General features: G+C 38.0%; 1 protein-coding gene across 1 annotated transcript; it reads right to left on the bottom strand.

Moving 5' to 3' along the window:
• Nucleotides 1–3,557: 3,557 nt before the first annotated feature.
• On the bottom strand, nucleotides 3,558–4,502 carry LOC132661786 (olfactory receptor 5B3-like). The gene has a single exon (XM_060606727.3). The coding sequence runs from the start codon at nucleotides 4,500–4,502 to the stop codon at nucleotides 3,558–3,560; it is 945 nt and encodes a 314-aa protein (XP_060462710.1).
• Nucleotides 4,503–13,732: the final 9,230 nt, after the last annotated feature.

The following is a 13,732-nucleotide window of genomic DNA, read 5'->3' as shown; positions in this document are numbered from 1 at the left end:
GGGCTTGTCATTCGGGCAAAAATCAATTGGCTGCATATATATGGGTATATTTCTGAACTCTCAATTCTACTCCATTGATTGGTTAGTCTATCTTTTTTTAACTTATTTTTTTTTAATTCAAGTTAGTGAACATACAGTGCAGTATTGGTTTCAGGAGTGGAACCCAGTGACCCATCACTTACATCAGTACCACGCTGTTTTTATTACTATAAATTTGTAGTAAGTTTTAAAATCAAGAAGTGTGATTTCTCTGACTTCGTTTTCCAAGATTGCTTTGGCAATTTTGAGCCCTTTCCAGTTCCACATGAATTTTAAGATTGGCAGTTTAGTGTTGGCCAAAAAAGGCTACTGGAATTTTGAAAGGAATTCTGTGTAATTTCTGGATCACTTTGGGTCGCAGTGATGTCGTAAACTAAAACTGAAATTTCCTTCTCATGAACGTGGGATATCTTTCAACTTATTTGGGTCTTGTTTAATTTCATTCTGCATTATTTGATAGTTACTTCAACTGCATGGACAGTGCACAAGCACCTGCAGCTGAGATCCTGGAGCCTCCCTTGCCACGGGAATGCCCACACACCTGACCCCAGATCTGTGTTCGTGCCTTCCTCACACACCAGCCGCAAGGCTGTTCTATGAGCACCCATACCTAAAACACCAGCACTACCTGTACCCAGAGGTCCATCAAGTGATGAGTGAATAAGCGAAGTGTGGTTTATGCCTACAAAGGAGTATTTCTAGGCAACCAAAAGGAATGAAGTACCAGTACTTGCTACAATATGAATAAACCTCAAAACCATCATGACAAGTGGAAGAGGTCGGTCAAAAATGATCCCATTACGATATAATGGATGATGGGAATATACAGACTAGGCCAATCTACAGAGACAGAAAGTAAATTGGTGGTTTCCTAGGGCTGGTGGGAGGTTGTAGGACAATGGACCTTGACTGATGGTTGGGTATGTAGTTTGTGAGGTGACGGAAGTCTTCAACAATTAACCAGGGTGACGATTGGACAAGTTTGTAAAAGTACTAAACACCAGCGCATTGCATACTTTGGTACGTTTTGTGGTATGTAAGTTACATCTCAATAAAGAACTTTACGACAAGGAACCTACTACTGATACAGGCAAGGAAATGCGTGCATCTTAATTGCATTATGCTAAGGGAAAGAGGCCAGACTCAGGAGGTTGCATGTTGTATTTGAAAAGCAAAACTATATGGGGGGGTCAGCAGATCAGAGGTTATGAGAAGCTGGGGGATGAGAGGGGTTAACCATAAAGGAAGCAGGAGACAATTTCGGATGAATGGGACTGTTTTGTATACTGATCTGGGTGATGTACTGTATACATTTATCCAAACTCTCAGGAACGAGCATACTGAAATGTATGAACTTTATTTTATAGAACTTATGACAATGTAAGCCAAATGTATCTGTGTGCTCATTTAACAACTCAAGCAAAGTCCCTAGGCTCAGTTAAGTTTCTTCTGTAGATAGATCGGATGAGGACCTCTGGATGTCCCCAAAGGGGTCCTGTTCCTCTGAGAACTCCAGGTCTCTAAAAGTCTCTACCCAGTCATTAGCCTCTGAAATCCCAACATGGTCCCACATGATATCACTGTAGAGGGAGAGGACTGTGTGCAGAGCCCCTTTGGTCATTAATTTGCAATTAGGTATAATCTAACTTAATATGTGCAATACTAGAATGTAGAAGACGAAAAATGCCAATGAAAAGAATCAAGTAAAGTCTATACGGGAGGAGAGGAAGATCATGTTCATGGGTTAGGAGACTTTAATATGCCAATTTCCTCATGCTGATTTACAGATTCAACTTAATCTCAATCAAAATGTGAGGAAGAATTTTGGAAATATTAGTAAGCTGATTGAAAAATTTATAGAAAGAGGTAAATCTACTAGAATACTTAAAGTAGTATTTAAAAAGAATGAAGTTGAAATATACTCCTTACCTGATTTCATGACTTACTCTAAAGCTCTGTTAATTGAGAAAGTATATATACTTTGTGTGATTTAGTAGGTAGAATTAATTTCATGTATTCTTTGCCATTTCATGAGATAATTTTAATTTAAAAAATGTTATATATTATCCATCTGGCAATATAGTTTTGAAAACATGACTTTTTCCAAAAGTGGGGAATATAAGTAGTGAGTGAGAAAATAGAAGAAAAACTAGTTATGTCTTATAAAATGTTCTAAAATTCTTTTCTAAAGAATTATATAATAGGTAATGAGCCATATTATCAAATATATCAACTGTTGGGCTCAGAGTTTAATTAATTGATTGAGTAATTTAACAAATGTTTACTGAGAAATTAGTGTGAAACAGGCTGTATGTTGAGGATGAAGTTGTTAGTAGTGAAGACAAAGGTACCCTTCTTAGGCAGTGTACATTCTAGAAAGGTAAGTGAATAAAAAAGGGACAAATAAATAGAAATAGCTGAGTACTGATTAGAACTATGATGGATTAAGTAAGTTGGGAACAGTGTCCATAGGGGTGGGGTGACTATGGTACAGTAAAATTTAAGGAAAGACCTGAGGGAAGTGAGGGAGCTTTCTGAGCATTGGCGACAGCATGTACAAAGGCCCTGAGGCAGGAATGAGTTTGGATTGTCCGGGGACAGTAGGGAGCTCAGTGTGAGGGAGGAAGACAGAGGAAGTAGGAAAGCAGCAGGACATGACGTAGCTCATAGGAAACTAAAGTATCCCTGTGTGAGAGACACGAGCCATTTCATAGTATTTCCAGAGAGAAAAATAGCTAACATTATCACTACTCAGTGCATGTATCTTACACAGTTGGGGTTCTTACAGAAAAATTGAGAAACTGCTCTATTATCATTCGATCCCCTTTTCTGATACTCTGGTCTTCTTGCATTTGAAAGTTATCATGTCACCATACTTCTTCTACCAAACGACTTTCTGAAGACATAAAGATGAACTCCTTCAAGATTTTACAGATATATAGCTCTGAAAAAAAAAATGTTCCAACAAAAAAGCACATACTTTTATTAAAAAATCCATGTCATGGTTTTCTTCATTTTAGACTCTTAGAATTGTTTTTTTAAACTAGAAAAAAAATTAAAAATGCTGAACATTAATTTATACTCTGCTCTACAGTTATTTTGACTTTCTTATTAAAAACTAGCCATACTCCAGCTACCTCTTTTAACAAATTTCCCCTCTTGAGTGTATGTGCACATAGAGGACCCTTGCATGCACTTCCCTTCATGGGTTTGAGCTGCGTTTTACACACACACTTGCATTGGCGTGTGGTGGAAAAAATGTGAACAGGTGAATAAATCACATATAGTTACGGTTCATGACAAGAGTGCTCTAAACACTTTAAGGTCTTCATGGCTATTCTCATCCAGATATTACACGACTGGATTATCTTCTTTTTTATCTTCTTTTTTAGTGAGAGACTTTTGAAGAGGAAAGTATCACAGCAGTAATTTAAGTGCAATGTGGGCTGTAAACTGCGAGTTAATGCAGGGAGAAGATCAGACAGGAGTGAAGGTAGGTCACTGTGGATTCTACAACCCTAGGAGGTGAAGCTTAGAGACAGGTTTGCCTTCTCAACAACCTTCTTGAAAGCATTCTTGACCTCTTTGTTCCTCAGGCTATACACCGCAGGATTTAGCATGGGAATGACCATAGTATAGAACACAGATACAATTTTGTCCGTGTCCATGGAATGGCTGGAGGTTGGCTGGGAGTACATAAACATGACTGTCCCATAGAAGATGGAGACTGCAGTGAAGTGAGAGGCACAGGTGGATATAGCTTTCAGGTATCCCTCTATTGAGGGCATTTTCAAGATGGTGATAAATATGAACAGGTAGGAGATCAAAATAACCAAAAGACCAAAAAAGATGTGGAAGCTTGCTACCAAAACAAGAACCAGCTCACTGACATGTCTATCAGAACAAGAGAGAGAGACAACTGCAGGAATATCACAGAAAAAGTGATGGATCACATTGGACTTACAGAAGGAGAGGTGGAATGTGTTTCCAACATCCACAGAAGCATTCAGAAAACCAAAAACATAGGAGCCTATAGCCAAACGAGCACACACACCTGTCGTCATGGTGGTGGTGTAATGGAGGGGTTTGCACACTGCTGCATAGCGGTCATAGGCCATTGAGGCCAAGAGGTAACTCTCCACCGTGGCAAAGGCTGCAAAAAAGAACATCTGAGCAGCACACGCATTGTAGGAGATGACCTTGTCTCTTATAAGTAATCCAGCCAGGACCTTGGGAGTGATAGCTGTAGAGTAACCAAAGTCCACCAGAGACAGGTTACTGAGGAAAAAGTACATGGGAGTGTGGAGACGGGAGTCCAAGAGAATCAGCGCCATCATCCCCAGGTTTCCAACCACATTGATGAGGTAGATGAGGGTGAACATGATAAAGAGGGGGGCCAGCAGTTCTGGGTCACTGGTTAGCCCCAGCAAGATGAATTCAGTCACTTCTGTGTTGTTCTTCATGGTGTTCTTTGGGAATCACAAGATGCCCTGTAGCGATAAGAAATAAAGAAACAAAGTCATAAACAAATGAGAGATTGAAGTGAAATTCATTCCATATTGTTTGTGTATACACACACATATGTACACAATATTTCATTATAGCAATAATTTTTACTCACAGGTTTCTCCAGATTTAAAGTATGGACTAGACAATAAAAGTTAAGGCACAAATTATCTGTAGAGTTTGACATTGTTAAAACTGAAAGATATCCATGAATTATTTTCCAACTTTTCAATTCTGTGAATTTGTAAACAGTGGTGTAGAAAATGTAATTTCTTGATTATGATGAATCATCTTGAATGAATCTATATATCAATTTGGTTTTTCTCAGCCTAGCGAATGCTTATATCTATGGTCCTTATGTGCCAGAAAAAGCTCTAGACACTTTGTATGAATATTCAGTTATTATTCTCAACAAATCTATGAGATTGATTACTCGTTATCCCCATTTAACGTGTGAAGCACAGAGCTTGAGTAATGTATATTTAAGTTTACAAAATTATTATCGCCAAAGCCAAACTTAGTGCTCGGGTGGAGTGATTCCCAAGTCCACTGGTCTCACCTGAATTTAAATCACATTGAATTTAACTTAATTCATGATCAGTCTTTCTCCCATGTCATAAACTCAGTGTTTGGGGTTTCACAGTGACAGAACCAAGAGATACATCCATGGTGCATGTGGTATCATCACTGTAGCAGTAGGGGCTCGGACAACCAGCAGAGGCAGTCTGGGGAGGGCATGGCATTGAGTATAAAGCTTGGGCTCTGGGACCAGGTTCATGTCAGTCTTAGCATTCACCACTGAGGAGTCTTTAGTCCGAACCTAACTCCCAGTTTTCTTCATCTACAAAATGAAAATAGTAATGAGACTCCACTCAAGGTATTATTGTAAGACCACTGTAAGAATTAAATGAGGTAGTATATAATAATATAAAAATCAAAGTGAGCAAAATGAGGAGTATTTAGTAGAACCTGATTAGTGTAAGGGATAGTATTCTTAGTAGGATGGGATGATAGCCTCTCTGTTGGCTTAAGAAAGGTCTGGGGTGACACACAAGCTCAGCGTGGTTGAGTGGTCTGCTGGCATCCCTCTTCAATATGCTTTATATCACACACTCGGTTGGTTTCCTGGGCTCTTCTGTGCCTTCAGTGTTTCTCAGTCTGTCTGTCCTCTGCCTACATGAGTGGCTGTTTCGGCTACCTCATGGGAGCCATTCTTTTGCTTCATTTCTTTCTTAAGATCCATGTTTTAGTTTGTGTTGAAATTGTCCCCTTTCTTAAACTCATTCTTTCTCTCTTTATTTTTATCCCACAGTCGAATTGCAGGGATCACTGGGTAGAAGTTCCTAGTTTGTTGGTCTTTAGCCTGAAGATCTGTGTTTTGGCCAATTACATGTTTTGAAATTGTTTACTTGAATGTCATCTTGTGTAGGAATCGTATTTTTAATCTTTTCATTTGACTTGGATGCCTTTAGAAGGACATTTGTCCCTTGCTAATCATTGGTTCACTGCTGTCCTCCTTAATTCTTTCAACAGATAGTGAACAAGATAAAATTAACAGCTACTCAATCAGAGCACACCTATCCATCTTTTTTAAAATCTCTTTTAGGAGAGCAGCATGATAATGTTTCACAATGATCAGTAAACTCCCCACGGATGGAAGTCTTGATACATGTGTCTAGCCTCAAACCACTGCTTTAGACGTGCCAATGAGAAAAAATGAAATATGGTCTTTTGTAGCAACGTGGATGGAACTGGAGAGTGTTATGCTAAGTGAAATAAGTCGTACAGAGAAAGACAGATACCATATGTTTTCACTCTTATGTGGATCCTGAGAAACTTAACAGAAGACCATGGGGGAGGGGAAGGGGAAAAAAAAGTTAGAGACGGAGGGAGCCAAACCATAAGAGACTCTTAAAAACTGAGAATATTCTGAGGGTTGATGGGGGGTGGGAGGGAGGGGAGGGTGGGTGATGGGTATTGAGTAGGGCACCTGTTGGGATGAGCACTGGGTGTTGTATGGAAACCAATTTGACAATAAATTTCATATTAAAAAAAGAAATTTATTTCTGTGCTTAAATAATTCATAGTATGTGTAGATGCCCTATTGGTTTTGCTTGAATTACATTTCTCACTGAAAGTGTATATAGGACATAGAAGCTTACCTTGCTGCTGGGAAAGAAGGAACAGTCAATCCTGAAGAGTTAGCTTGGAATCAGAAATTCAGCCATGGGATGATGCACACATACTGTGAGAGATAGTCTTTATCAGGTACTAGTCAAATAGTTCCAACATGTTTAAGGTAAATAAAGATGAAGGGAAGAATGCGACATGGAGCCAGGAACCTATGTTGAAGTGCCAAATCCACGATGCAATCTTTGTGTACCTTTTATCTCTAAAATGAAGTAGAAAATTACTTCTCCCGCATGATTCGAGAAATTTGTCTGTGAAACAGGCTCTATGACATGCCTGTCCGAGGGGTTATCATTCTAAAGTCAATGAATATAATTTTCATCTTGAGGCGTGTTCCCTGGCCATCATTGGAAGTTCATGACAAATCCTCAGGTGAGGATTTGGCGATGGGAGGAAAGTGTATGTACTAATGACTACTAACATTCAGACAAATATATGATGGCCAAAGGGGTTCAGCACATGTCTGCTCCTTTTGAAATGAGATCACATTGAGACATACTGGGAGTTTTAAAAGCTATTTCATGGGGATTAGGAGGGAATTACAGAGACATAAAGTCTCTGGGGATGTCCCTCAGGAGGGCATCTGTAGCTCTTATCTCACTTTTCTAAGAAAGTATCAATTAGCTTTCCTATGGGGACTTGACTGGATATGTTGAGGGTGCACACATGTTTTTATATTACTTGTTTTCTCTGTCTCCTTGCTTTCTAATTAAAAAAAAATTTTAATGTTTTATTTATTTTTGAGAGAGCGAGAGAGAGACAGAGCATGAGCAGGGGAGGGGCAGAGAGAGAGAGAGACACAGAATCAGAAGCAGACTCCAGGCTCTGAGCTGTCAGCACAGAGCCTGACGCAGAGCTGGAACACACAAACTGTGAGATCATGACCTGAGCCGAAGTCGGATGCTCAACCGACTGAGCCACCCAGGCGTCCCCCTGTTTTCTAATTAAAGTATAATCTACAAACAGTAAAATTTATAGTTTTCAGTATTGTAGTTATTGAACAACTGTTCAAACTGGGTCAAATTTATCCAGTCACACCACCACTAACACAAACACAATATAGAAGAGTTCCATCATCTGAACAAAATCTCTGAGCTTCTTTGCCATCAACCCTCTTCCTGCCCTAAGGTGACTACTAAACCATTTTCTGTCCATATTGCTTTGTTTTTGTAGGAAGGTCATTTAAAGAGAATCTTAGCACATGTAGACTCTGATTCTGGCTTCTCCCAGTTAGCATGGTGCATTTGAGACCCATCCATATCAACTATATTAATTTCCTAGAGCTGTCATAAAAAGTTACCACATACTGGATGTCCTATATAACAGAAACTTATTATCTCACATTTCTGGAGGCTAGAAATCTAAGATCAAGCTGCTAGCAATGTGGTTCTGTTGGTTCTCTCTGAAAGCTGTAAGGGAGTATCTGTTTCATACTTTTCTCTTAGCTTCTGGGTGGTTTGCTGGCCATCTTTCGCATCCCTTGTCTTCTGCTATCACATCCTGATCTCTGTGTTCATCTTCACATGGTGTTGTCCTTGTGTGTATGTCTCCCCAAGTTTTCCATTTTTATAAAGACACCAGTCATAATGACTTGGAAGCCCATTCTGTTCCAGTAGGACCTTATCTTAATTATTACATCTGTAGGGACCCTATTTTTGAGCAAGATCATCTTCTGAGGTACTAGGAGTTAGGACTTCAACATATAAAATTTAGGAGACACAATTTGACCCATAATATATCAGTAATTTTTTTTTCATTGCTGGTTATATTCCATTATATGGACATTACAGGTTATTTATGTGTTTCCCAGTTGGGGGACACTTGTGTCCCATCTAGTATCTCAGAATTAGGAATAAAGTATATCTAAACATTTGCCTATTTTTTCATGAACTAGATTTTAATTTCATTTGGGCAATTATCTCTGAGTTAGATTGCTGGGTCAGATAGTAAGTACACATTTAATTAAGTAGAAACTACCTAACTGTTTTTTTGAGTGTTGACATGGAAAGAACCTACCCCTTCCCAGACAACCTGTGTTATGAACTTGTACTATCATATGTGGGAAACAAATCTGTAGTACACTGAATAGTCACTGCCAAATATGAGATCTTGTCAACTGGAATGTGTTACACTTTCCATATAGCAAAGACTTTGCAATTATGGTTAACTTAAGGGCATAATCTTGGTAGATTATCATGGGTTCATTTTCGGACCCTAAAGGCAATATCCAGGGTCTTTATGAGAGAAAGGCACAAAAAATGGAAGAGTAAGGATTCCAAGGGTCTGTAACTTCACAGAAACGCTAGCTAAACAAAACAAAAACAAAAAATAAGCCAAACTATCAGAAGAAACTTGGTTTCAGATATATGGAAAATACCAAAAGGTATAACAGCCAAATAAATGTCAAATCATGAAAATGACTCATCTATAGTGTTTATGGAAACAGGTAGGTGACAAGCAGGTAAGTGACCTCAAGCTACAACAGAGGCATGAGACACCACACACAAAGCATATAGTCAATAATAATAGTTTAGAAAACTCATGAAACAAACAAATACAATCTACAACAAACAAAACAATAAAAGCAAAAACCTGAGTTGGAAGAATCTGAATTCCCAAAGTTAGCACACTATATATTCACAATATTCAGTTTTCAACAAAAATTGAAATATGAAGAGAAACAAGAAAGTATATCCCATCCACAGGGGGAAAAAAAAGAAATTAACAGAAACTTCCTGAAGAAGCATGACATTACACTTATTGGACACAGTAAAAATTGTACTGGACACAGATTTTTAAATCAACTGTCTTCAATACACTGAAGGAACTAAAGGAATCCAGGATAATTATGTCTCACCTTTAGAGAATATCAATAATGATACAGAAATGATCATAAAAGAACTACATATAAGTTCTGGAGCTGAAAATACAACTGAAATGAAAATTTTACTAGAGAGTTTGATCATTATTTGATTAGGAAGAAAAAAGAATTAGCAAATTTCAAAATATTTCAAATGAGTTAATCATTGTGAGGAACAGAAAAAAAAAAGAATGAAGACAAGCCGAACAGAGCTTAAGAGACCTGTGGATCACCATCAAGTGTACCAACATTTGCATAATGACAGTTCCAGAGGGAGAGAAGAAAGAAGAGGCAGAAAGAGTATTTGAAGAAATAAAGGGTAGAATTTCCCCAAATTGGATTTTTAAAATGTATCTTTACATTGAAGTAGCCCATGAAACAGCAAGTAGGATATCACCACCGCATTCTGTGAGGTCAATATTACCTCAATAAGAAAGCCAGATAAAGACATTACAAGAAATGAAAGCTACAGGCCAATATTTCTTATGAATATAGATGCAACAATAACCAACAAAATGTCAGTGAACCAAATCCAGCTACCTAATAATATAATTGTATAGCAGGACTTAATAGGATTTATCCTAGGAATACAAGGATGGTTCAATATGCAAAAAGCAACCAATGTCATAAGCCACTAAACAGAATCAAGGAAAAGAATATGGTCACCTCGGGGTGACTGGGTGGCTCAGTCGGTTAAGCGTCTGACTTTGGCTTAGGTCATGATCTCGCAGTTTGTGAGTTCGAGCCCCAGTCAAGTTCTGTGCTGTCAGTTCAGAGCCTGGAGCCTGCTTCGGATTCTGTGTCTCCCTCTCTCTCTGCCCCTCCCCTGCTCACGCTCTGTCTCTCTCTGTCTTTCAAAATATGAATAAACGTTAAAAAAAAAGAATATGATCATCTCATTGATTTATAAAAAGCCTCTGACAGGGGCTCCTGAGTGGCTCAGTGGGTTAAGCCTTTGAGTCTTGATTTCAGCTCAGGTCATGATCTCATGGGTTTGTGAGTTTGAGCCCCATGCTGGCTCCACACCGTCAGTGTGGAGCCTGCTTGGGATTCTCTCTCTCTTCACCTTTCCTACTTTCTCCCTCTTTCTCCCTCTTTCTCCCACTTTCTCCCTCTCTTTCAAAATAAATAAATAAACTTAAAAAAAAGCTTTTTACAAACTCTAACTACTTTTATTATAAAAAGAAAAATGCAGAAATCTAAAATACTGTGAAAATTCCTCAACTTGATGAAGGGCACTTATGAAGGAAACCACATTATTATTCAAAAATGGAAGGTAGAATTCTTTCCCCTAAGTTAAAGTGCAAAAAAAAGATATTGATTTCACCACTTCCACTCAAAATTGCACTGGTAGGTCTAACCAGAGCAATTAGGGTGAAAGAAAGAAAGAAAGAAAGAAAGAAAGAAAGAAAGAAAGAAGAAAGAAAGAGAAGGAATCCAAAATGAAAAAGAAAAATTAATATCTTTAAAATTTTTTTAAATGTTTATTTATTTCTGAGAGAAAGAGAGAGAGAGAGAGAGAGAGAGAGAGAGAGCATGAGTGGGTGAAGGCAGAGAGAGAGGGAGACACAGAGTCCGAAGGAAGCTCCAGGCTCTGAGCTGTCAGCACAGAGCCTGATGCGGGGCTCGAACCCATGAACTGTGAAATCATGACCTTGAGCCCCTTCAAGCTGTGCACCTGCATAGTGCTGGCCCAATTCCTGTCACTGACCTCCACTGCTATAGATCACCTCAAATTTTCAAACAAAAGTAGCCTTCTCCAAGCATATGTTTATAAGCCTGTCTAAAATCACAAAGAAAGAATGTTTAAAGCAGCAAGAGAAAAAAATGATCTCATACAAGGGAATCCCCACAAGGCTATCAGGGTATTCTCAGCAGAGACCTGGCAGGCCAGGAGAGAGTGGGATAATATATTCAAAGTGTTGAAAGAAGAAATAGCTGACCAACAATACTTTACCCAACAAAGTTGTCCTTCAGAAATGAAAGTGAGATAAGGTCTTTCCCAAACAAACAAAGTCACAAGAACTGCCTTACAGGGAATACTGAAAGGAATCCATCAAGCTGGAATAAAAAGGTGTTAATTAGTAACATGAAAGCAGATAAAAAGAAATGATGCACTGGTAAAGGCAAGTGCATGGGCAGATTCAGAATATTCAAATAAATTAAGTTTATTTATTTATTTGGAGAGAGAGAGAGAGCACAAACATGGGAGGGGCAGGGAGAGAGGGAGGGAGAGAGAGAGAGAGAGAGAGAGAGACAAAGAGAATCCCAAGTAGGTTCTTCACTGTCAGCACAGAGCCTGATATGGGGCTTAAACTCACGAACGGTGAGATCATGACCTGAGCAGAAACCAAGAGTCAAATGCTTAACCAATTGAGCCACTCAGGTGCCCCTTAACTTTTTAAAGAGTATGAAAATAGCTGTTGCTATGATAATTTCTTTTTTTTTTATTTTTATTTTTATTTTTATTTTTTTTAATTTTTTTTTAACGTTTATTTATTTTTGAGACAGAGAGAGACAGAGCATGAACGGGGGAGGATCAGAGAGAGAGGGAGACACAGAATCCGAAACAGGCTCCAGGCTCTGAGCGGTCAGCACAGAGCCTGACGCGGGGCTCGAACTCACCGGCCACGAGATCATGACCTGAGCCGAAGTCGGCCGCTTAACCGACTGAGCCACCCAGGTGCCCCACATGATAATTTCTTAATAGGCACACAATATAAGAAGATGTAAAGAGAGATATCAAAAACATAAAATGGGAAGGGAGAATTAAAGAGTAGACTTTTTGTGTGCAATTGAAGTTAAATTGAAACCAGCTTAAAATAGAATGTTGTACCTATAGAGTGTTCTAGTCAGCATCAGAGTAACCACAAAACAAAAACCTATAGTAGAAACAAATGAGAAAAAGAACAAAGGATCAAAATATATCACAACAGAAATATTATCAGTTCACAAAGGAAGACAGAAACAAAGGAATTACAAAACATTCAGCAAACAAATAACAAGATGGCAATAGTAAGTCCTTACCTTTAAATATAAATGCATTAAATTCTCTAATCAAAAGATATAGTATGTCTGAATGAATAAAAAACCCTACAAGACCCAAGCATATTCTATCTACAAGAGACTCATATCAGTTTCAAAGACACACATAAGTTCAAAGAGAAGGGATGCAAAAAGATATTCCAGGCAAGTGGAGACTAAAGAGAGCAGAGGTAACTATACTTATATCAGACAAAATAGGTTTTATGTCAAAAACAGTAATAAGAAACCAATAATCATTACATAATTATAAAAGCATCAATTCATCAAGAGGATATAATGATTGTACACACACACACACACACACACACACACACACACACATCCAACCTCAGAGCACCTAAATATATTAAGGAAACATAACAATACTAACAAATCTGAAGGGAGTAATAAACGACAATACAATGATAGTAAAGGACTCCAGTATCCCACTTTCAACAACTGAATAAATATCAAGACAAAATCAATATGGAAATTTTGGATTTGAACTATATTTTAGATCAAATGGACCTAATGGGCATATACAATGCACCACATCCCACAGGAAGAGAATATACCTTCTTCTCAAGTACACACTGAATATTCTCCAGGATAGATGCTATCTTAGGTCGCAAACAAGTTTTAGCAAGTCAAAAAGATTAAAATCAGATCAAAAATCTTTTCAACCACAGTGGCATGAAACTAGGTATCAATAACAGGAAGAAAACTGGAAAATTCACAAATGTAGAAATTAAACAACACAGTCCTGAACATTTAATGGGTCAACGATGAAATAAAATGGGAAATCAAAAAATATCTTGAAAATGTGAAAATGGAAACACAATATACTAAAATGTATGGATCGCAGCAAAAGTTATTCTAAGAGGGAAGTTTATAGCAATGCATTCTGACGTTTTAAAAATTTCAAATAAACAACATAATTTTATACCTCAAGGAAATAGAAAACCAAGAACAAATTAAGCCCAAAGTTAGCAGAAGAAAGGAAATAACAGATCAGAGCAGAAACAATGAAATAGATAAAAGGAAAATAATAGAAAAAAATCTATGTAATTACAAGGTTGGTTTTTTGAAAAGATACTCAAAAATACCAAACCT

The sequence above is a fragment of the Panthera onca genome, chromosome D1 (assembly GCF_046562875.1).
Source record: "Panthera onca isolate mPanOnc1 chromosome D1, mPanOnc1 haplotype 2, whole genome shotgun sequence".
NCBI lineage: Eukaryota > Metazoa > Chordata > Mammalia > Carnivora > Felidae > Panthera > Panthera onca.
Note: the sequence above shows the minus strand (reverse complement) of the source record. Positions and strands in the feature narration are given on the sequence as shown.

What these genes read in the sequence shown, in the direction of transcription:
- LOC132661786 (XM_060606727.3), bottom strand. Translation starts at nt 4,502, where the DNA reads ATGAAGAACAACACAGAAGTGACTGAATTCATCTTGCTGGGGCTAACC.